General features: G+C 37.4%; 1 protein-coding gene across 1 annotated transcript in view; it reads left to right on the top strand.

The window, feature by feature from the left end:
- The first annotated feature begins 9,281 nt into the window (after positions 1–9,281).
- Positions 9,282–26,067, top strand: part of LOC117295096 (pentatricopeptide repeat domain-containing protein 3, mitochondrial-like) — a 38,335-nt gene continuing 21,549 nt past the window's right edge. Inside the window, exons 1-14 of the mRNA XM_033777664.1 lie at positions 9,282–9,355; positions 10,903–10,992; positions 12,501–12,546; positions 15,292–15,360; positions 15,741–15,848; positions 17,126–17,249; positions 18,112–18,233; positions 19,767–19,861; positions 20,588–20,675; positions 21,597–21,740; positions 23,474–23,618; positions 23,787–23,837; positions 24,748–24,828; positions 25,343–25,371. Coding sequence (XP_033633555.1) covers positions 9,282–9,355; positions 10,903–10,992; positions 12,501–12,546; positions 15,292–15,360; positions 15,741–15,848; positions 17,126–17,249; positions 18,112–18,233; positions 19,767–19,861; positions 20,588–20,675; positions 21,597–21,740; positions 23,474–23,618; positions 23,787–23,837; positions 24,748–24,828; positions 25,343–25,371 — 1,266 coding nt within the window. The remainder of the gene's footprint in view (positions 9,356–10,902; positions 10,993–12,500; positions 12,547–15,291; positions 15,361–15,740; positions 15,849–17,125; positions 17,250–18,111; positions 18,234–19,766; positions 19,862–20,587; positions 20,676–21,596; positions 21,741–23,473; positions 23,619–23,786; positions 23,838–24,747; positions 24,829–25,342; positions 25,372–26,067) is intronic.

The following is a 26,067-nucleotide window of genomic DNA, read 5'->3' as shown; positions in this document are numbered from 1 at the left end:
TTCGTCTCACTTGAGACGAAAACAAAATTGTGACTTGTTTTACCCATTTCTCAAAAACTACAGCACCTCAGTAAGTAATATTTGAAGAGATGCTTTCCACTATCATTATCTTCAAACCCTGTAAGTTTAATGTAAATCTGTGGACATTTTGAAAAAGCACCCAAATCCTTAAAGATGAAATCTTGGTGAAATCGACGGCTGCTCCCCTCCCTCCAAATGTGCACAGAAGTACCAAGGAATATTGATTATCAATGAACTTAAAGGAGACCAGACTATTTTGCCCTTTCAGTCTCAATGCTGCAGGCTTGGACTGATTGTGGTTTCTCTCTTGGTTTATAGGAAGGATTTATTATTGAAATTTGTTTCTTTGAATGAGAGACTTTCAGGACGCTTGGTGGCAGCAGACTTACCTGGTAAAATCCATTGTTCTCGGTAATGTGCGCATGCTCAGAACTATGTAAACAATGGAAATTTACCTGGTAAGTCTGCTACCACCTAGCGCCTCAAAGTCTACCATTGTATTTCAATCGTTTAACAGGTTCAGCCCCAAATCCCTTCAACACTATCCCATGGATGTTCATTATTTTGCTTCGCTCGATTCAAGTTTACCGAACTTTTCATGGATATCTTATTTCTCAACTGTATTTTACTATTTTTTAATTTGTTTTTGTTTAGTGTTTGTAAACTTTGTACACATGACCCTTAGGGATAGCAGTTGCAAAACTGATTAGGCCATAGTATACCATGTCCAAGTAAATAAATAAATCAATAAACAATGTTTGTTTTCTTTTCTACAGCTGAAGACGTAGACCAAGACAAGAACAAGGATCCGCACATCCTGACCCTTCATTTCATAACCGATCCTGGTCAGTCACACCCTTTGCAGATGACCCTTCGACCACTCATCGAGTCTGTGGTACCCAAACTGAAGCTCTTCAACTTCGTGGAGCGCAGTGAGTCTGCCACGAAGGACCCCGCAGGCAGCAGTCAGGCCGATCACAGAGACACGGTACCCACTCTAGGCGTGGTGCTGCTACTGCAGGAAGCCTTCGGGATGGAGAGGATCTTAGAAGCTCAGAAGTATCTCCGGTCCGAGCCGTGGGAGCTACACCACCGCGGGAAGGTCGGCAGCAACAACGTCCCGTACCCGACGAACAACCAGGACTTTTACGCCCACCAGACCCGCGAGGACTCGGCCCTCTGGGCTGTCCGCCAGGTCCACTTCGGCAAGGACAGACTGCGCTTCCAGCTCTTCGTCTCAGACAACATGTGGGCGGACACGATCAGCTTCTACTCCCTGTTGCTGTCCCGACCCACCCACATTCAGAAAGAGGACTTCTGCTATTTTCTTGTGTTCTGCAGCCAGGATTTGAATCTCGAGGTGCAGCTCGCCCTGAAGAAGCTCCCACCGGGATTCCAACCGCAGTTCTTGGACTCTACCATCTTGCAATTCAAGGTGGGGGACATGTGTCAGTTGGTACCCCTCCTACCTAGAGTCTGCATACCCATCAGTGGTAAGCGGTGGCAGACTGCTGACCCAGACGGTAATAAAGTGTTGCTGTTTGTTGAACCCGGTCCCACAACCTCGCCGAGGTCTTCCGATTCGCCCCCACTAATAGTACCGAAGTCTACTCCAGCAGGCCCCTCTTGCAAAGAAAGAGTGGTGGCGCCCTCTTGTGATAGCAATGACCATCAAAACCAAGAGCGCAGTGGACATTTTGAAGATTATTTTCATGAATCAAATTTAGTATCTGCCGTCTGAGAGAAAACATATATGTTGAATATTGACACATTTTACATAAACATTTGATTGTTCAAAGGTATTAGACGGGACCAGGGTTAAAACACCATTCATAACTACCTCAGACAGTTTCGCTATTCCTATGGGTGTGTATAAACCTTTGTTTATGACCAGTAAAAAGTGTTGAAACAGGGGCGTGATACGCGAGCTTTCACCTGTTCTGATAAGACAGGTTCTTCATTACTATTGGTCGAGAGCAACGGCTGAAACAGGAGGGGTGTTGTGTTGAAAGAAATCATTGAACAATTAAAATGTTTGCATTTATTTTACATTTTGACAAAAAAAGTGTTGATGTTTTTGACCGAAAGGTATTTATGAATGGGAATCAAAGTGTGTTGAATCGGTTTTCAACTAGTGGTTCAACTACTAGTGAAAACCTCTTCACCACACATTGATTCCCTTATTGGTAATTATTTTGAAAATTTGCTGATTATAAAGCTTTCCAAGAACCGATTTTATGGCATGTATTTTGTTTCCCTTTGAAGTGAAGTCATATTGAGAAAACGGTATCTGAAACCTTAAAAAAGAAAAGAAGAAAAAAAATAACAGAAAGGCCACGCCACCAATGCTAGGCCGCTGGCAGCACAAGGTTTTGCGTACAAAGTCTTGTAATTTTTGCCAAAAAAATACTGAAACTCTGTCAAAAGTTAAACACTCGGTGGTAACACAATATACCAGACAGGGCAAATTTCATGTATCACGCTAGCCTAACGTTGTCTGTGCCATGTTCATGATTCAGTGTAAGATAGTTGCAATACATCTATGCATCATGTTATGCTTTCCTGTCGGGGAAATTCTGTAAATCGTTGAGAGGTACGCTCAATTTACATAAAACAAAGTTTAAACACCTACCTGATCGGAATGTTTTCAACGGAAATGGTATTGTAATTTTGATATGTGTACACTTTTAAACTTGTCGTATTATCGATTAAAAAATTAGGTCCCAACCTAAAGGTTTTGACAAACTAAAAACACTTCTGGACAATGTCGCTGGCGTTATTTGTGGGAGTTTGCTTTGTGACGTTTTGAGATTGATTACGTAACAAGGCTTTTCACAAATCTCTCAGAAAAGCTATGGATAAGGGCATTATAAATGTGTTTTTTTAAACACTTTTGAAATCTATTTATAATCATATGACTCGATTTCCTTATTCATTGTAAACATTTTAAATGAAATTCAGCAAAGTTCACGACTTGACATTTTCGTCCAAGCAGGTCTATAAAACACAGCGGCGACGTGCGTCACTTGCGAGTTTGGAGTGGTTTATAACAAGTAAAAAGGGGGTTATGTTTTGGGGGATATTTGATTTCGCGTAAAAAAGAGCACACTAGTGGATTTCAATCCGTTAATTTTCATCAACGCGGATAAAATTGCATTTCTCTAACATCCCGTACAGTATAACATGTCATGACTACCTACACACTTAAAGGCACAAGACACTATTACTAAAAGTTTGTATAATAAGGGATACAAATAGTGAGAATACTGGTCTTTGACAATACCAAAGGCGTCCAGTGCCTTTAACGAATTATAATATCCGTTTTTAATTATGTTGTAAAATCTTCTGACGAGTTGCATTATTTGACAAAAATAATAACACGATTTGTAACACGGTATCTCTTTATAATAAAGTTTTGATTTATAATTAACAGTTGTCAAATAATAATAAATTATTTCGTGAAAAACACACACAAAAACAGAGAAGATAAAGTTGACAATTTTTTTGTTTGTTTTCATTAAAATTTAGGTTTATGGCCCAATGAAAATTGGTGTAGGCCTATGATCCGATGGTCTTTGTAACTGCGATGTCATCACCAAGAAACATGACTAATAACTCGTGTGCAATTTTGATTTCAGACTTTTTGCAAAGCTCACATACTTTTCCAGAAGTGATGAGACAGTTTGACAAACAGAAACAAGTGAAAATTATATTATTGTTTAATGATTGTAATGTTAATTGTGCGTTTATTACTGTGAAACTGCAGTATTATAAAGTGTTTTCTAACTGGAGGTTCTGAGTCATTGAGTCATATTGCCTTGGGGGGGGGGGGGGCATTATGACATGTCGGTCGAACCTTGTCTGAGGATAATAACTTAAAGGGTTTCACCTGTTTTTACATGAAAAAATTAACAAGTTATTAACTAATGTTTTCGGTATATCCTGGCTGCAGACTTTGGAGCGGAGGTTTGATCACGGCTATGTTAGTTAAGCTACATCCTTACTTGCTTTCTTACTTTTTCGATGGGTAGCCTATTATGCCTACCCCATATCCATTTTCTTTCCAGAACTTTTGATTTTGAATTTGTTTGTTGCCAATAATCAATCAATCAATCAATCATAGAACATTTATTTCAACATTGTTATGATAATACATAATACATACACCATTAAGTTAACACTATTATAACAACATATTTTAAAAGACGAAATAATCATTTATAACAATATTAACTTAACGAAGCTTAGTTTAAACATTATTCACATAACAACATTGGGCAAAGGGTGAAGCAAAGCTTTTGTACCCGTACCCTTGACAGACAAACACAGACTGGCAAATGACAAACGAAAAAAGGACAATGACAGACATATAGGAGCATAATTGAGCTATTGCTAAATGACAATTTTTCCATTACAGATTAAGAATATGATTGGAGCAGTTGTGTTTTTAGTTGTTTGGTGAATGTAGATAAACTTAATGATGTTTTAAGAGGGGTGGGTAGACTATTCCAAAAATGTGTACCTCGTTGAACGAGGCCATTTTTAAACATTGACGTTCTGTTAAAACTAACATAAATGTTCTTGTTCGAGCTGCTTCTAGTGTTATAAGAATGCACATCTGAAGTGAGAGTAAAACATGAACTAAAACAGGAAGGTAACAAATTATTTATATACCTGTACATGAATTTTCCAAGGTTGAGGTTATAGAGATCATTAAAGTGTAGTAGTTTCAGTTCGGCAAACAAAGGAGAGGTATGGTCCCGATAATGAGCGTTGAAAATTATTCGAACAGCTCGTTTTTGTAAAATAAGAAGTTTATCACAGGATGAAGAGCCACCCCAAGTGAGAATTGAGTAATTTAAATATGGGAGGACTAATGAGTTGTAAAGAGTTATTAAGATATTCTTTGGTAAGAAAAACCTCAAACGATTCATTATACCGATGGTTTTTGATATTTTGCTTGACACTACATCAACGTGACTCTTCCAGTTAAGATTTTCGTCAATATAAATGCCTAGAAATTTTGTACTTTTTACTTTTTGCAAGTTAACACCATTTAATATTAAAGGAACCGTTTGAGTATATTTCTGCTGTCTCGGACAAAATATTATATAATTTGATTTCAGTACATTAATACATAGTTTATTTGCCAACAGCCAAGTGCTTATTTTTAAAAGTTCAAAATTAAGGTGACTAACAGCTGTATCTACGTTACTATGACTGTACACTAAACTTGTGTCATCTGCAAATAAAGAGAAGGATATTGTATCAGAAGTATTACATATGTCGTTTATATAAATAATAAATAATAGAGGACCCAACACAGAGCCCTGTGGAACTCCACAGGAAATATATTGTTCTTTAGACAGCGTTGACTTAAACAATACAAATTGTTTTCTATTAGATAAATAACTTTTAAACCAGGCTAATGCTATTCCACGCACACCATAATGTTCCAATTTAGAAATTAAAATGTCATGGTTTACGGTATCGAAAGCCTTTGAAAGGTCCAAGAATATACCAACGGAAAACGTTTTATCGTCTATGGCCTTGAGTAGTTTATTTACTACGTATGAGGTTGCTAACTCTGTAGATCGGTTTTCCCTAAAGCCAAACTGCGACTCAGCAAGAATGCTATTTTTATTAATGAATGATATTAGTCTATTATAAACTATCCTTTCAAAAACCTTTGAGAACGTGGACAAAACTGAGATAGGTCTAAAATTTCCAATATCATGTTTATTACCCCCTTTATGTATTGGTATAACCTTACCTATTTTTAACGCATCGGGGAAAATACCAGAAGATAAGGACCTGTTGAAGATTTCAGCAAGTGGTTTAGCAAGAATGTACCTAGCCTGTTTAATTACAAACGGACTTAACCCATCAAAACCAGGAGCCTTGCTACATGTAAGTTTGTTGAGAGAATCTGCAATTTCTTCTTGCGTAACTGGAGTTAAAAAGATAGAGTGTGAACATCTTCCTGCAAGAAAAGACTCACACGAAGTATTACATAATGGTAGATTACGTGTAAGCTTCGCACCGACGCTAACGAAGTATTCATTGAATGCATCTGCAATTTCTTTGTTATCCTCTAGTTTAACACAGTCTTCCTTAACAACATAAGACGGGTTGGAATTCGGCTTACCCTTATTTAGCAAAGAATTTATAAGCTTCCAAGTTCCTTTGATATTGCCATTTTCCTGTTCAAATTTCTTGTTTAAGTAATTTTTCTTTGATATTTTAATCAAAGCATTCAATTTATTTTTATACAGAGTATAGATGGATTTATTTTGGTTATTAGGATTTCTTAGAAATTTTTTATACAAGTGGTTTTTCCTCCTTATTGAATTGTAAACGCCATCAGATAGCCAGGGTGATTTACAAGAATCATATCTGCGTTTCACCTCTTGCAAGGGGAAATGTTTATCATACAGTTTAACAACATGCTCCTGAAAGTTACCATATATTTCATGCAAATTATTCAATGATGTTATAAAACTCCAGTCAATTTGGTTAAGTTCGTCGACAAAATTATGAATATGGTTACTGCTAAAGTCACGCTTACTGTTTCTTCGTTCGTTCTGCGGGTTTTCCCTAAGATTATCAGTAACTAGGAATACCGGTAAATGATCGCTTATGTCAGTAACTAAAACGCCGGCATGGTGGTTGTTGAAATCATTTGTCAAGATATTGTCAATTACTGTTGCAGTGTCAGCAGTAATTCTAGTTGGTTTGTTAATAGTGGAATAAAAAGATTGGGATTGCAAAGTGTCCATAAAATTACGTACACCATTGTATACCACGTGTTAAGGAAGATTTTTTCTCTCTCAATAATTTATAAGCCCCATGTGGAGTTGTTTCTTGAAGAGTATGAAGTTGAGTCCCCGTGAGTAAACCTGGACCTTTAACAAAAGAGGACACGAGAGTCCACGGTTCGGGAAAGGTCCACAGTTGGAAAACGTGTGAAGAAAAACCATGGGAACGGTTGCAAAATAACAAGTTGTAGTATAAACAAAGGAGAGACGAAAGGAGGTCCACGGTTCCAGGTACACTTGTGTGTGCTTGTTTCACTGTTACATTGCAAAAATTCTGGTTTGGGTGTTTTCCAGCTGAGGCTGAATAAAATCACCCTACACGGTTATTCTGTCCTCCAATGTGCTTTCAGTTCCAACTCTTCAAGTCTCTCTGTTACTCAAAATAATTATTAGCATAAATTTAAACCTTTCTTGGTGACGAGTAATTGGGAGAGGTTGATGGTATAAAACATTGTGAGAAACGGTTTCCTCTGAAGTAACATAGTTTTCGCGAAAGAAGTAATTTTCCACAAAATTTGATTTCTAGACTTTAGATTTAGAATTTTGAGGTCTCGAAATCAACCATCTAAATGCACACAACTTCGTGTGACAAGGTTTTTTTTTTTTCACTATTATATTCTTACTTTGACGACCAATTGAGCTCAAATTTTCACAGGTTTGATATTTTATGCATTATGTTGAGATACACTAAGTGAGATCACTGGATTTTGACAATATTACCACTAGTGTCCAGTGTCTTTAAAGCAGACCTATTTTTCCCCGTTGATTGCAAATCAATATACAAAGTACGACAAAAGGAAGGCCGTGTTCGAAACGGAAAATTCTGCTACCGCTCCTGCTATGATCGCGTTCGTCTGCTTATTTTCCAACTCTGGGTTGATCTAAACAGTGCTGTGGCCGAAGTCGCCATTTCAGAAACGATCTGAACCTCTAAAAATCACCTGAAGACAACTTTTGGGAATGTCCCTGGTAGGCGGCACCTATACCCATTTAAATTCGATTAATTTTCACCGTCACCTCGATGGATTTGACGCCGTCCTTCAGGTACGTGAACATTCCGTAGTTTATTGAATGTTTGTTTTTCTCAATAATGAGGCACCTGTATTAAACTGAAACTGTTAGGCCTACAGGTGACTATTGTTGTATTTATTGTGAGTAAAGTTGCCTATAATAAATCCGCATTAGGGCATACGTTGACAGGAACCAGATGGCCCCATAAACCTATTAGTTCTTTTCAATTCATTTCACTCAATCATTTTGATTTCCAACCTGATACACAGCATTACTATAATTATAGCACTAAAGGTTTATACATTAGTTTGAAGAAAAGGAACCGTATAGAGGCCGATGTTAGAGGCTTGTCGTAACAGCCTGTGGACAGACATAGACAAGACAGACGGACGGACAAACAGGGGACGTACAAGAACAAATAATTTATAAACAGTAACGCTTAATTAACTAAAATTAAAATGAAGATTTTATTAAATGAAAAAGAACAAAATTAATGATGATTATTATACCTGGCAAAGCAGTTCAATGGAAAGAAAGCTATGTTTAATACTGAGAGATAATGACTTGTTTGAAGGAGGCCGCTATGACTGTTGGAGTCTAGTTCAGCTTAAAGGCAGTGGACAAAATAATTATTAGCATAAAACCTTACTTTGCAACGAGTAATGGGGAGCTGTTGATAGTATAAAACATTGTGAAAAACGGCTCCCTCTCACGGAAGTAACGTAGTTTTCGAGAAAGAAGTAATTTTTCCACGAACTTAATTTTTATTTAGAGACCTCAGATTTAGAATGTTGAGGTCTCAAAATCAAGCATCTGAAAGCACACAAATTCGTGTGACAAGGGTGTGCTTTTTCTTTCATTATTATCTCGCAACTGCGACGACCAATTGAGCTCAAACTTTCACAGGTTTGTTATATGATGCATATTATGTTGATATACACCAAGTGACAATTACAAATAGTGTCCATCCGTGTCTTTAAGTAGGCCCTATTACTACACTAATCTTGGGCGTATTTTTTCGTGCACTACATAATACTCAATCATTTGTAGGCTTATTGTTCATCAAGTTCATAAATCTAATAATAATAATAATAATATAATAATAATAATAATAATAATAATAATAATAACAGCATTTATATAGCGCCATAATATATCCAAATAATTGCTCAATGGCGCTGTATATTAAAAAGGCAAAACACACTAAACATTTTAAATGCATGGGGCATAACATTAAAATGAACATTTGCGGCAATCTTCTTTAATTGATTCAATAAATGTTATTCGGGCAATTTTTACCCTACAAGGCCCCTTTGCGGCTTCTGGGTCGGAGCTAGGCCCCTCATAGTTCTAACTATACGCGTGCTTTGCGTCGCTGGTCGCTAATGTGGCAACAGCGCCCTCTTGTGACAAGAAAAGTCACTCTTCAAAATGGCGGCCTCCATGAGGGCAATCACGTTCTGCCGATCTACTGCAAAAGTGCCACTGAGTTCATGTTTTCTGAGGTAAGTTATCTTCATTAGAAGTTAAATTTTTTAGTTTATTACACCCTATGGGCGGTTGCAGTATATCCTGCATCTGGTTCGAGCTTCATCGATGAAAGAAATGAAAGCGATTAGCTCGTCGACGATCGATCATCATCAACATGACCAACGAACTTTTACATCAACTTAAATGGGGCCATGGATTTCATAGAACGTCCCTTTTTCAATTTTAGTTTAGTTTATGGATTTTCTTAATCCATTAACTGTGCAGTCATTGCAAAGATTTCCAGTCAAAATTACAACGTTATTTATAGGGAGTGCCTAGGTCTGTGACTGTGTGTACATCCATGTGTACAGCAGTATACACTGTGCTGTACAGTGATGTTGTTATGTTAGTAGCGAGTCCACCGATCTGCCCCTTTTGGGTATTTGTATCTGTCACACGTGAAAAAGGGCAACTTCATCAATGAAAAAGTGCTACATATACGGCGCTTTATTTGCTCCAAAATACCTTATGTTGCTCAGGATCATTACATTAGTTGTGATCATTTAATATTGTTTTGTTTTTCAACTTACGTGCACTTAAGATTGGCCATTTTCGATTAATTTTCACCTTTCAGACAACCACCGCTAACGCAGGCGCATCCATTTTGTATTTTTTCACGTGAGGATGTGAAACGGTTTCCTCTGAGTGAAGTAACATCATAGTTTTCGAGAAAGAAGTAATTTTCCACGAATTTGATTTCAAGACCTCAAGTTTAGAACTTGAGGTCTCGAAATCAAGCATCTGAAAGTACACAACTTTGTGTGACAAGGGTGTTTTTTCTTTCATAGTTATCTCGCAACTCCGACGACCAATCAACTGATCAAGCTCAAATTTTCACAGGTTTGTTATTTTATGTACATGTTGAGATACACCAAGTGAGAAGACTGGATTTTGACAATTACCAATAGTGTCCACTGCCTTTAAACAATATAATACTTCTCATAATCATTTCTGTTGGTACATGAAATTTGAAAAGAATAACAACATCCAATAAACCAACAGACACCAAATAATGTGGCGAACATCATTTTTGAAAAATCCAATAATCATAGTAATGGACATTTTTCCTAAATCTGTTGTTAAAGGGAAGGTACACTATTGTTAATTATCAAAGACCAGTGTTCTCACTTGGTTTATCTTAACATATGCAAAAAATTAGAAACCTGTGAAAATTTGAGCTCAATTGATCATCGGAGTCGGGAGAAAATTATGAAAGAAAAAACACCCTTGTTGGACGAAATTGTGTGCATTCAGATAGGAATAAAAGACTTCCTAGCTAGAAGTCTTTTATTTTAGTGAGAAATTACCTCTAATTCAAAATCTATGCTACTTCAGAGGGAGCCGTTGCTCACAATGTTTTATACTATCAACAGCTCTCCAATGCTCGTTACCAAGTCAGTTTTTAAGTTAATATTTGTTTTGAGTAATTACTAAACGAGTACCTTCCCTTTAAATAAGAAGGCACTGGAAATGTTTTGAATTTTACCAACATTACAACAAGTCTTTATTTGTTATCTTTTAGATGTCTCTTTGTGCAAAGCTGCCAAACACAAGAAGCAACGGCTGCTCAACCGTCTCGGAAAGAAATTCAGATTCCAAAGAGGAAGAAAAGGTATGATGCTTTGATGTAGGATTATTGTGTGTTTTATTAAAGATCATTTGGCAGTTGGTTTGTAAGTAATGTCTGGTGCAATGGCTTCCTGTGTTCCCCAATACAAGAATTAGTGGCAGGCTTGATTTTTAACCCTAACCCTACCAGGAAACCTGTGGTTAAAGGGTTAAGGTAGTTTTTGCACAATGTCTACAGATTAACAATTTACTCACTTAAAAAAAAAAAATAATGATAGTAGAAAGCCTCCCTTAAAATTATTACTTGCTGATGAGGTGATGTAGTTTTTGAGAAATTAGTAAAATAATGTCACAAAAAGTAATTGTGAGACAAAACTTATGTTAGCAATATCATGCCTGCAATGGCTAGGTGTATTGCATAAACAGCACAAGTGTCAAGAGGAGGAATCAAACCCGCACTCTGCTGATAGAACGTCAGAAATTGAGTCTGGCCACGGCACGCTAAATATAATGACGTGTCTATTGAAAACTAATTAACTCCATTCCCCAAAAAGTCACTCTTATTTTGTGTACCAAGTACCACCGCTGGGAAACCTGACTGGGTAAATTTAAAATAATTTTGGATTGAACAAAAATAGTTTTTTTTACTTGAACCTGTGACCAGCGGAGGTAGTACATTGTGGCTTCTGACTGACACCCCTGAACAAAGATATTGACAAAATAAGGAGACTGCTAGCATTGGGGATTAAAGGCAGTGGACACTATTAGTAATTACTCAAAATAATTATTAGCATAAACCTTACTTGATAACGAGTAATGGGGAGAGGTTGATGGTATAAAACATTGTGAGAAACGGCACCCACTGAAGTGCCATAGTTTTCGAGAAAGAAGTAATTTTCCACAAATTTGATTTAGAGACCTCAGATTTAGAACTTGAGGTCTTGAAATCAACCATCTAAACGCACACAACTTCGTGTGACAAGGTTTTTTTTTTTCTTTCATTATTATCTCGCAACTTTGATGACCGATTGAGCTCAAATTTTCACAGGTTTGTTATTTGATGCATATGTTGAGATACACCAACTGTGAAGGCTAGTCTTTGACAATAACCAATACTGTCCACTGCCTTTAAAGACACTGGACACTATTGGTAATTGTCAAAGACCAGTGATCTCACTTAGTGTATCTCAACATAATGCATAAAACATCAAACCTGTGAAAATTTGAGCTCCATTGGTCATCGAAGTTGGGAGATAAAAATGAAAGAAGAAAAAAAAACTTGTCACACGAAGTTATGTGCATTGAGATGGCATTGAGATGGTTGATTTCGAGACCTCAAGGTCTCGAAATTAAAAGTTTGATTGAGCTCAATTTTTCACAAGTTTGTTATTTTATGCATATGTTGAAATACATCAACTGTGAAGGCTAGTATATTAATCTAGAGGTTCACAAGGTTCAAGTCCCACTCCATTAAATTTTTCTTTGTTTTACCCAAAATTGCTTCATTATTTTGTTTAATTTCTGTCAATAAATTATGTCCTTTAATTTCAGAGATCCAACGGCTGTTCTTCAAGCACTGAGCAGAACTGTGAAAAGAGTGAGTGTTACAGCTATGGCTATTGGCTACGACTGTTGCTAAGGTCATAGCCATAAGCCATAGCAGTCTTAATGGCCATTTTATGTATTGACACTACTTAACAGCCCTGAGCGGTAATAACTCAAAATAATTATTTGCGTTAAAAAAACTTGCTTGGTAACAAGCATAGGAGAGCTATATTGATAGTATAAAACAATATGAGAAACGGCTCCCTTATTACCAAGTTAATTATATGCTAATATATAATTTGTGTTACTACCTTTTAGGGCCGGACTAGTCTTGGTTCCAAGACCATTGGTGTTGCGCGGTCACACACAACCAACGTTCCGATTATGCACGGCAAAAACTATACACGCTTGTAATGAACGAACGCTAGCGGGCGCTCTGTTTCTCTGATTTAGATCTCACCATGGTCTTGCACATTTGCAACGACGGGTCTTAACTTTTTTATTGTTTTTCGGCAAATCTCCCCCGACTTTCCGGTGGAGCCAATCAGAGGCTGCGTTGCGGTTGGCTCATGAATAATTCATCAGTGTTGTGCATGCAGTGTACAATGCATGCAGTAATTGCGTTGCATGACTTTTTAATCATTTAATCATTACCTCAAAAATAACTCTTCATTCACAGAATTAAAAAATAATACTTTGTTTGGCAAAATTATGCTTTGAGGGAATTTTGTTTTAGCATTATTTTTATTTCAACCTTTTATAAAAAATTCTCATAATATTTTTAAGCTACTCACACAATAACACTGTCAATATAACCATGGAGGTAGATGCGATATTCCTACGTTTTGACATCATCAAAATTACCTGAAAACTCATAACAAAAAGAAATTAGGGGGCCATAAATCAAAATGGAGCATATTGGAACGTTGCGATCATAAGAAACAACGGAGTCGGGACACCCGCAAGCTGGGAGTTCATAGCGCCTGGGACTTAACACCTCCAACCCCCATGAGACACGGCATGGGCGGTACGTGATATTCCACAAGGCTTATTTCACGTTCCGATTGCTCCACGCTTTGGGGCCATACAAGCGTCCGTTACACGGACTCTCTGAATGCTTATCTTACGTTCGATTTTTGAACATTATTTACGATTTCAAATCGTCACGTATCTGAATAGGTAGTCTATACTTAAAATTTCACTGTTTTCCTTTTAATAGGCCTATAATGACCACGGAATTACTCTTTGAGCAAAGATTATTAAAAATAGAGCGCCGATCATATTGACCTTTGACTCGGTCTAGTTTGAATAGTCATCTTCAATTCGTCACGTGATATGAATATTGCATACATTAAAAGTAATTTACATAGTCTGGCCACGCCTTCAATTTGCAAATGTCCTAGACCTTGGTGAGCACAGGACATGGTGAGATCCGGAAATCAGAGAAACAGAGCGCCCGCTAGCGTTCGTTCATTACAAGCGTGTACAGTTTTTGCCGTGCATAATCGGAACGTTGGTTGTGTGTGACCACGCAACACCAATGGTCTAGGAACCAAGACTAGAGCCGTACCTGTGACACAATCCTGCCAGTTGTAAATAAGGAAATCAATGTGTGGTGAAGAGGTTTTCAACTAGTGGTTTAAACCCAACGAGGCCTGGTTCTTGATAATTTTACCAAGACGAAGTCGAGGTAAATTATCAAGAACCAGGCCTCGGCGGGTTTAAACCACTAGTTGAAAACCGATTCAACACACTTTGATTCCCATTCATAAATACCCTGTTCGGTCAAAATATATCAACACTTTAGTCAAAAAGTAAAATAAATGCAAAAATTATAATTGTTCAATGATTTCTTTCAACACAACACCCCTCCAGCTATGAAATAGTAAGGCCCTCAGGTAAACAACTCCTTATAAGGGAATGCTGTGCGCGTCGCGCGTATCGTGTGATGTGGCACAACTGTTTCAGCCGTTCGGCCCTGTTTTGGTTAAACGATGTAAGTCATTTTTTTGAAATTTTGAGATAAAGCCATTTCCCAGTAAAGTGAGGGCGCTCTTTCCGATTCTGAAAACCTTATCGTCAACGGATGAGTGGTTCAGAAGATACAAACTGTATGTTGACCTGTACAACTCAAAGTTTGTGACTTTAATTCACAAAAAAGATGTATGTCACACTTACACTTATTTTACAAACTAAAAATATGGTAAAATGGTGTATCTCTCTGACATACACCATTTGAGCAAATTAATCAACATCCCAAATGCTTTTTAGTATACCATTGTTATGCACCAGTTTGACGACATACGCTTTCCTGTGAGTGTGCATTATTTCGGTGAAATGATGTATCTTTGAATAAACTGTAACAGTTTCTTCAATAATGTTCAAAAACTTATAACAAAATATGGAAACTTATTTTCAATTATTACATTAGTGAAAAATTTAAACAAAATGACAATCCAATATTCTGAAACAAAAAGGCAGTTATTTCAACTTTAAACCTATTTTTCTTGAAATTAGCTTTTTTGAGATACATCGTTTTACCAAAACAGGGCCGCGTTGCTCTCGACCAATAGGAATGAAGAAACTGTCTTATAATCACAGGTGCAAGTTCTCGTGTCGCTCATGTTTCACCACTTTATACTGGTCATAAGCAAAAGTTTATGCACACACACGTCACGTGTGACACGTGACGCGCTCTCCACCAATAGGAATAGCGAAACTGTCTCAGGTATTTATGAATGGTTATCTCGTTCCCGCTCTTTGATGACAAATGTAAATTACTTTTGTTTTTTTACAGGATTCTACGGCTGCTCCATACATATATCATGATGATCCATATCTTTTGCCCAAAAATGCTGGAGAAAAGGTTGGTTTATTGAAAAAACAAATTATTTGTTAAAATGCCCCGGCACCCATCTGCAGGTACGAGAGCATTTCCTTTACATACATGTATCACCATGTAATGGTTTACAAGGTGCTGTGGTGCAAAAACTCCCAATCAAACCAAGAACACCGGGGCGAACCCCTTCTCTTTTCATGCGTTACACAACACACATTACCTTTATGTCCCATGCAAAAGACGCAGCAATCGAGTCTTGCTTAAGGACACAAGTGTCACGACTGGGAGTTGCACCAACTCCCTGCTGTACAGAAACACCGGATCTTGGGTCCGTGCTCTTGATCGCTCAGCCATGACACACCATGTTACTTTTATCATTAACTGATACTGTTTTATTTGATACACAGCGACGATATGCTCTGGCGTCAGAATCAGGCAAGCAAGCTGCTCAATACGTCATCAACAAGTGGCCTCAGAACTTCATGGCTTTACAGCACGATGAGCCCAAAGTGGAGGTGAGATTAGTCTCTTTATTTAAATTTCTTCTGTTAGTTTAACCCTCCTACTGTCTGGCCATTCAATGTCATCATGTGTGGTTTTGATTGATGGTATGTCACTATACATGTACTAGCCTGCAATTTGATACAGCTGTGAATTCTTTGTACATTTGTTGCACAGTCAACCCTCCTACTGTCTGACCATTCAATGTCAACATGTGTGGTTTTGATTGATGGTATGTCACTATACTAGCCTGCAATTTGATATAGCTGTGAATTCTTTGTACATTTGTTGCACAGTCAACCCTCCTACTGTCTGACCACTCAATGTCATCATGTGTGGTTTTGATTGATACAGTAGGTATATGTCACTATACTAGCCTGCAATTTGATATAGCTGTGAATTCTTTGTACATTTGTTGCACAGTCAACCCTCCTACTGTCTGACCATTCAATGTCATCATGTGTGGTTTTGATTGATGGTATGTCACTATACTAGCCTGCAATTTGATATAGCTGTGAATTCTTTGTACATTTGTTGCACAGTCAACCCTCCTACTTTCTGGCCATTCAATGTCATCATGTGGGGTTTTGAATGAAATAAACTATACCAGCCAGCAAGATGATGTTTTGCCATGATTTCATAGTCAACCCTCCTACTGTCTGACCATTCAATATTATCTACTGTTGAATGGTAGATAAACCATTCCAAGCTGCAAAGAGCAACTCAAATCCAGGAGAAGTTCTTTTCTCCAGAAGACGATCAGAGCATACTATTTAGAACATAGAGTTCAAACCAATGGTTCTTTTCAGAACCACCCCAATTCATTTAGCGATTATCATTACATGGTGTAACCGCAAACCTTTACTACATTGTGTACATGTATATCGCATTTCCACCATGCAAAGTTTCAAATCTTACTTTTCTTTTAGTCAAACTGAACTGAGTGAAGTTGCCAAAACCAAAGTAGTCTTATGGGGAAAAAAAGGTTTGTCAGGCAACCTTCAAACAATAGCATCCATGTTCATGAAGTGCAATAGGAAAACTCCCACCTGGTACTGACTCAAGCTGGGCTGTAAATGTCTCAACCGACTCAGATCATGTACTGGTTTCTGCAAAATAATGCTCAAGAATCTGAACGAAAAGGGTTTGACCAGCATGTGATTCAGAACCACAGACTGTGCTCAGTTCTGGCTGAAATTCAACATCTAGTATGCGTGGACACACTAACAAGAAGAATTAGTAACATTTCATATGATACAATCTTGTCTTTAACATTTTATTGTATCCCCAGGCATTCTACCCTCTTCAAAACCAGTATTTGTTTAATGAGCCGAGTGAAGAAGCCATTTTGGAAAGAGTGGAGGCTGCAGACATGAAGGCGGCTCTGGAGATGTTCTATAACACACTTGAAGCAGGTGAATTTAAATATTTGAATATATTAGAGGGGCTGGTTTTCACCACTGGAATGGCCAATTTGGTTAGTTTGCTTGTTTGTTTGGATTATCTTCCCAACAATGGAAATTTGCAAAGCTCCCTTTAAAGGGTTTTGATACCTTTTGTAGATCAAGTTTTTGGCCATGACATGAATCTCTACTCTTTGTGGATGAAGATGTATGTAATATAATTTACCTTTAGAAGTTTCAGTCCTCAACTTTTTGTGAATAAGTAGTCAAAATCACAGATGATGTTTTCAGGAGTCGCGTAATCCGCTGTACAGGTTAAAGGAAGTGTTGTCTCACTGAGACAACAATTTTTTTTTTGTGAAATTGTTTTGCTCAATTTTCAAAAGCAACATCACCTCAGCAAGTTATGTTTTAAGGAAAGCTTTTTACAACGTTTGTGTTTTGTGACAAACAAAAAGTACGCCTTACTGACAACAGCCAATCTCTCTCATGCACACATTGGTTTAATTTCTATGATTGTGAGTTTTTTGCACAAAACAAATAATTGTGATCCAGTAACTAGACAACAATACTTATTCTAGTTATCGTGGAATCTGTGGTTAGCTTGGCCAGATTCAAACCTGCAACCTTGTAATTGCAACTTCTGCAGTCCCACCATGACCAAGGTTTTAGCAAGCTTTCTGTTAAGTGTTCTGTCTCCTCAAAACCGAGTACCCTATCTTTAAAATATATGCATTTGCACTATGCACAGGATCGGAAGATTGTCAACTTTATTTTGACTTTGTTCTTTAATTTCGAGAGGTTTTTTCAATTACAATAAAATCACAACTTTACAAATTTTGTACACTTTCTACTTGATAAATGTTTTTCTTAGGAAGTGAAGTATCCATGGAAACCAGCAATGCATTATTGGATCTCCTGTGTTTCCATGGTTACAATGCCGAACCTGAGAAAGTCACAGAATCAGAAGAAACACCTGAAAATGAGGTCATTGAGGTAAGTGAAATAAAGACAAACCTAACTAAGGACAAACTGGATATTGTGTCACTTGCAAGTAACATTTGAAGCTTATTTCGCTATCATGCTACCAAAGATTTGATCTTCAATAACTGAAAACTAGACAAAAATGCATAACATCTCATCTCGTCAGAGTAAAAATGTGGAATCCCATTTTCTACAATTTTGTACCCATGCCTGAGATAAGTCCTGGGGTCGATTTCACAAAGAGTTAGGACTAGTCCTAACTTAGGACTAGTCTTAGGAGATATACAAATTGCATGGATAGTCCTAAGTTAGGACGAGTAACTGGTCCTAACTTGAGATAAGACTGGTCCTAACTCTTTGTGAAATTCACCCCTGAACACATTTTTCTTTGCATGTAAGCCTACATTTTTTAAAGAGATTTTCATAAGGTACATGTACTTGTTATACAGGGTAAGTAGAGCTGAATAATTAGTCACAGACAGTTTTCATGAGTTGATATGTACTGGATGGTAAAAACTGTTTTAAGTCAGGGGTGTTTGAACAAAACCCAACCTCATTCTCAAGGGTGATCAATCTCACCGTGCTGTTTTTTCCCTCCATGCCTTGCTCGCTCATAACCCTTGGAATTTGGGCATTAAAATTTGTCAAAATACTGAGTATACAGTCCTTAAAGCCATTGGACCCTTTCGGTACAGAAAACAAAAAAAAAGTTCACAGATTTACAAATAATTTACAGGGTTTACAGAAGGTAATGGTGAAAGACTTCTCTTGAAATATTAGTCCATGAAATGCTTTACTTTTTGAGAAAACGGTAAAACAATATAAATTCTCTTTAGCGAGAATTACTGATTCATTTTAAACACATGTCATGACACGGCGAAACGCGCGGAAACAAGATTGGGTTTTCCCGTTATTTTCTCCCGACTCCGATGACCGATTGAGCCTAAATTTTCACAGGTTTGTTGTTTTATATATATGTTGTGAAACACGAAGTGTGGGACTTGGACAATACTGTTTACCGAAAGTGTATAATGGCTTTAAAAGCAGTGGACACTATTGGTAATTAATCAAAATAATTATTAGCATAAAACCTTACTTTGTAACGAGTAATGGGGAGAGGTTGGTGGTAAAAAACATTGTGAGAAACAGCTCCCCTTGAAGTGACGTAGTTTTCGAGAAAGAAGTTATTTTCCACGAATTTGATTTCGAGCCCTCAATTTTAGAATTTGAGGTCTCGAAATCAAGCATCTGAGAGCACACAACTTTGTGTGACAAGAGTGATTTTTTCTTTCATAGTTATCTCGCAACTCCGACGACCAATCGAGCTCAAATTTTCACAGGTTTGTTATTTTGTGCATATGTTGAGATACAGCCAGTAAGAAAAAACTGGTCTTTGACAATTACCAATAGTGTCCACTGCCTTTAAACACATCGATGTATGGATAAAACTAAAATCTTGTTCTTTATATCAGATGCAAATTTAACAGGCTATAATAAAACTGTTCAAGTTTTGCTTCATACTTACATTATATGTCTGTCTTATAGGAGGAGAAGCCAGAAAGTGCACCAATACCTGACCAATCAGACAGCAAAGGTAAAAGACCGTGGTCCAAACGGGCAGGCAGAGAACCAAAATGGAAGTAAGTCTACCCTTTATCTTTTTTTCAGTTGTTTTCCTCAAATTTCTGAATAAGTTTTGAGTATCAAAAGAATTACACAGAAAGCAACCTCTAAATTATTGAGTCATTTTAATTGCTTCATTTTTCTTTTAAGGTAGGTTAATCGTTTGTTTTTTTGTCAGCATTATGCCAATTTATTGGCGAATTATCAAGAAAGATGCAAAACAAGTTACATGAATGTCTCATCTGAACACAGTGTCTCATCTGAACACAGTGTCTACTAATGAGAAAACAGGAAACACTGTTACAATGTTTTTGCATGAACGTATAATCCGTGAAGTGACAGCTGCCACCAACCTCATCTCTGACCTGTAAGAACATCCATACCTGCCAAGAATCCTTATCCTTAGTAATCCACTACCATCATTCGGACAAAGACTCGGGAAGTTGCGAGAGAATAACGAAAGAAAAAAACACCCTTGTCACACAAGTCCTGTGCTTTCAGATGCTTGAATTCGAGACCTCAGCTGAGGTCTGGAATTCAATTCAAATATTTTAGTGAGAAATTACTGCTTTCTCAAGACTACGTTACTTCAGAGGGAGCCGTTTCTCACAATGTTTTATACTATCAACAGCTCTCCGTTGCTCATTACCAAATAAGTTTTTATGCTAACAATTATTGTGAATAATTACCAATAGTGTCCAGTGCCTTTAAACTCTAGAATGTTTCTTTTGATCTGTTTCCAGAGAGAACAACGACACCGAGAAGTATTTCAATGCCATGCCTGATAGGAACTCACACAGCTATTGCTCCATGGTCAGAGGAATGATAAAGGTAAGGATCACAAGGTTTGAGCGGAATTCACGGGTTTAGAGAAACTACAAAGCTAATAATACTTTAATTATTTAGTAAATTTCTAGTGCGCCCCTCCGTCGGAGGATATCCGAAGGTGCAAATTAGTTATAACAATTTAAATTAAAAGTGACAACAAAATACATATATAGGATTTGAGGCATTGCATGGTGAGGTATCAATGTATATTTGGTTCTCGGTAACACCATGTGTGTATCTACTTGCCAGGTAGAGTTGTTCTTAGGGAACTGTCTTGCATTATTCTACTGCCGCGGAGTAGATAATCGGAGGTTCGGGAGACTTCTCAGTTCTGAAAAGAACTGCCCTGGTAATAGTTAAAAAGCAGGTCAGTTCTTTTCAGAACTGAGAAGTCTCCCGAACCTCTGATTATCTACTGCGCGGCATTAGAATAAAGCAAGACAGTTCCCTAAGAACAACTCTACTTGGCAAGTAGATAAACACATGGTGTTACCGCAAACCAAATATACAACAAAATACATACAGTACAGCCTAAAAATACAAAAGTATACCAACTACCTGTGTACATACAGATGCAGCACAACAATTTCACAAACAAAGGCTGCGCAAGTTGACTACACTAGAACACATGAATAGTTTCTAATGGAAAATATGTAAACTATCTCTCAAATTTATGCAATTTTAGTTGTTGATTTGCATTATGAAGGTGACCGCAGATTCAGGAATGGTTTCTCATGGACAATTGTTAAATGATCTCTCAAATCTATTGGGAAAATTTGTAAATGATCTCTCAAATGTATGCATGTCTACTCTTTGATTTGCATTATCAAGTTGACCAAAGATGCACGAATGGTTTTTTAATGGAAAATATTTAAATGATGTCTCAAATGTATGCGTATCTACCCCTTGATTTGCATAATCTAGCATGGGGCAGCCAGTAGTGCCTTTGTCCTGTACAATGAGATGCAAGAGAGAGGAGTCCAGGCTGACGTTCACTCTTACAACGCTCTCATCAAGGGTGCTGTGTACATCAGAGATGATTACCAAGAGAGATGGACCGTCATTTTAGTGAGTAGTGGAATCAGTTGTATCTTCTTGAACTAAACTCCCTGCCTGTCACTGTGGTTTAGTGGTTAAAGGCAGTGGACACTATTGGTAATTACTCAAAATAATTATGAGCATAAAACCTTACTTGGTAACGAGTAATGGGGAGAGGTTGGTAGCATATAACATTGTGAGAAACGGCTCCTTCTGAAGTGGAGTAGTTTTCGAGAAAGAAGTAATTTTTTAACAAATTTGATTTTGAGACCTCAGATTTAGAATTTGAGGTCTCGAAATCAAGCATCTGAAAGCCCACAACTTCGTGTGACAAGGGTGTCTTTTCTTTCCTTATTATCTTGCAACTTCGATGACTGATTGAGCTCAAATTTTCACAGGTTTGTTATTTTGTGCATATGTTGAGATACAGCAAGTGAGAAGACTGGTCTTTGACAATTACCAATAGTGTCCAGTGTCTTTAAGAGCACCAGATTTAAACTCTTGTGATTCTGATCAGCAGAGTGTTGGTTCGAGTCCCAGTCATGACATCTGTGTCCTTCAGCAAGGAACTTAGTTTTGATCCTTCATCCTTCAGATGGTTCAAAAGCTGGTAGTTCCATGTGTTGTATAATGCAAGTAAATTTACCCAGTTCACTTATCGAAAAGAGAAGGGTTCGCCCTGGTGTTCCTGGCTCGCTTGGCAGTATATTGCGCCACAGCACCTTGTAACCATTTCATTGTGCTCCTTGATAATGTATGTATGATAGATCTCATAATTCAAACATAGTCTCACAAACCTAGCAGGAAAACACTCTATGTTGAAGCGCCTTGAGCATCACTGAGTGAAGGATATGTGCGCTATATTTAAGAAGTCACTATTATTATTTTTAACTTTGCCTATCACTGGTTTAGTGGTTAAACTGCAGGACTTGCAATTACAAGGTTGTGGGTTCAAATCCTACCAAGCTAACTGCTGAATTCATGGAAATGAAAATAATGACGGTGCCTTGAAAACATAAGCCACATTAAACAGGTAGTGTCCACAGATTTATACAAAACTCAGTTTGAAGATAAAGATAATAACAAGTTTCCCTAAAATATTACTTGCTGAGGTGTTTTTTTTTCTCTTGCAAATGAGTTAAACAATGTCACAAAAATAGTTTTGTCTCAGGAGACAAACATTAGTTAACGCGACTCCTGAAAACACTGCTCTAGGATTTTCAATTTTCTTAAAAACTTGAGGACTAATAAAGCTGAAAGCTCTGCAGGTAAATTATATTACATACGTCTTTATTACAGTGAGTAGGGATTCAAAAAACTTGATCTGCAAAAGGTATCAAAACCCTTTCAAGGCAGTGGACACTATTGGTATTACTCAAAATAATTATTAGTATAAAGCCTTACAAAGTAACGAGTAAAAACGGAGAGCTGTTGATAGTATAAAACATTGTGAGAAACTGCTCCCTCTGAAGTAACGTAGTTTTCGAGAAAGAAGTAATTTTCCACGAATTTGATTTTGAGACCTCAGAATTAGAATTTGAGGTCTAGAAATCAAGCATCTGAGAGCACACAACTTCGTGTGATAAGGGTGTCATTATTATCTCGCAACTTTGATGACCAATAATTGAGCTAAAATTTTCACAGGTTTGTTATTTTGTACATATGTTGAGATACACCAAGTGAGAAGACCGGTCTTTGACAATTACCAATAGTGTCCAGTGCCTTTAAGTAATGGGCCATGACCTTTTTTTTTTTTTTTCCAGCAATTGATGCAACAGATGCAGCTTGAGGGGATTTCTCCGAACCTTCAAACCTTCAACTCCCTGTTAGACTCTCTCAGGATTATGGGAGTCATCGGACGTAGAAAAGCTTTACAAACTCTCAGCGAGATGAAAGCAGTTGGAGTGGGTGAGTTACTTTGAGAAACATTATCTCATATTGAACTGAAGATAAGATGTGGAATGTAACACAAGATGAAAAGGGGGAGTTCCTCCTTATCAAAAAAAATGAAGTTTATAAAGTCAATATTATTTATCTAAATAATAACCGAAAGTACACGTTTACTATTTTTTTTAGAACCGAGTCTTGGAACCTACAACCTTCTGCTAGTGATATTTTATAAGGACTGTAAGTATAAGTAAGGGAATAAAAGGGTAGTGACGAGTTCTTTAACGGCCGTTTAAAACAGGCAGGGTTGTTGCCGTGTTTATCACACGGCAACGATCCTGTAAGGTTTTAAACGGCCGTTAAAGAATGAGTCACTACTCTTTTATTCCCATTCGTAAATGCCTTTTTGGTTAAAAGGCGTAATAAAGAACGAAACCCTGTAAAACTTATCCGTTTCCGGCTGCTTAAGCTCTGTATGTACATGTACGACGTCCGTGTGTTGCAATGTTATGACTGAGACGCCTATTTCCAACAGTTTTCGGTTCCGTTCGTGCGCGCATAGTCTTGGTGCTAGGCGTTCTCGTTTTCCTTTCATGCACAGCGTGGCCAACTCACCGACAGCGCCCGCATCGCCCGTAACAAGAAAAGTCTTGCACCAAGACTAACGCATAGTATCCGACTACAACCGGTTATAAACAAAGCTCCAGCTGGTCATTATCAGCCGTTTAAATAGCTGGTCATTATCAGCCGTTTAAACACCACCACGTGGCGCGCTCTCCACCAATAGGAATAGCGAAACTGTCCGAGGTATTTATGAATATATTTTAACAATTCTGAATGCGTGCGATTATTACAAATTATAACCGCGGGATGAAATCTGGTCTATTCCCTTTCACTTCACCTCATGAAATGAACAATCCAGATTTCACAGAGTGGTTATACTCTGTGACAACGAAGGAAGAATATTGTAAATAAAGCTGATACAGTGATCTTCGTTGTTTGAAATTGTTTCGTAATAAACACAAAATGGAAAGCGTGTCCACCCCACACTATTGAACTAAATATAATGTTCTATGTGGCAGATGAAATTTTATTTTCATGAGTGTCTTTAGTGTGTGTGACTCCATGAGTAATTTTGATTTTCCACCAGCTCTACCACCGAGTGATATGTTGTATGACATCATGGATACCATAGAAGGGATGAGTTTCTCGCTCAAGCATGATCAAGATGGTGAGTAGTCATAGCGAGTAGTTATTATTATTATTATTATTATTATTATTATTATTATTATTATTTTATTAGCCATAACTGTACAAAACAAAATACAATACACTTTTCCCCGAGATGGGCGAGGGACGGCAAAAGCAAATACATGTACATATACTATGATCCGTAGATCTGTTGCCCCACATCTGGGGTACAGGCAAATATAAATGTGGGTTAACATTAATAGTACACAAAGCAATAATAAATGCAGAGAAATGTACAAAACTTATTAAAAAAACTAATGAGAATGAAAATAAATAAGTAAAAATAAGAAAATAGTCAGTCTACATGTATAATAAAGCATGAGCAAGATGGGAGTAGTCATATTAGTTATGCAAAGTATGCATCTACTCTTTTTTCTTTGCTGTTTTGACAAACGAAGCTTAAAGAATTTATGAACAATTTGGCTACTTGAAAATCAATGTCAGTTTTTAGTACGCTTATTTGGTGTCATGTATTTTGTCCTCTGTTTTCACAGTTCACTTCTTCAAGAACGCTATGAACGTTGTAAGTATGAACTTTTGATGTTTTTCTGCTAGTCCGTTTATAAGAAGTGCACTGGGTTATTTGATGTGCCCCGCACAACACACGGAACCTACAACTTGAAATGTTCATCCCATCTGATGGACGCAGCAAGGTCTTAGTTTTAACTAGATACTTCAAAGTATCTTGCTTAAGGACACAGGTGTCACGACCGTGACTCGCACCCAAACTCTTGTGATCAGAAACACCGGAGCTTAAGTCCGATGGTCTTGTCTGCTCGGCCACAAGAATAAACTGGAATTAGCGTACAGGGTGGATCTTCTGCTGAATAACAACAAACTGGCAGGGGATTACTTCTCACAGAGTATAAACTGAAATTGATGTTAGTTTTGCACCTGGGATAAAGACAAAAATTACATCTTTTTATGGTACCCACTACCAATACATAGGATTTAAATTGTCTTTAGCAATATGGCTAGCTCGGTGGTCGTGGTCTAGTGGTAAGACATCTGCTCTAGCAATGCAATGGTTGCGTGTAGTACTTGGCAAAGTACTGAGTGTAAAATGAATCAGTGTTAGGGTTAAAAACAAAAAACGTACAGTGAAATTAGTTTATTTTTTTGTGTGTGATCCAAAGTGATGTATGATTGAAAAAACGAGGTACCAGCATGTAAATCCTACTTAGGAGTTCTTATAGTTGGTAAGACACTGCTCTATAAT

The sequence above is a fragment of the Asterias rubens genome, chromosome 9 (assembly GCF_902459465.1).
Source record: "Asterias rubens chromosome 9, eAstRub1.3, whole genome shotgun sequence".
Classification (NCBI taxonomy): Eukaryota; Metazoa; Echinodermata; class Asteroidea; order Forcipulatida; family Asteriidae; genus Asterias; species Asterias rubens.
This window is presented reverse-complemented; position numbering and strand designations above follow the sequence as displayed.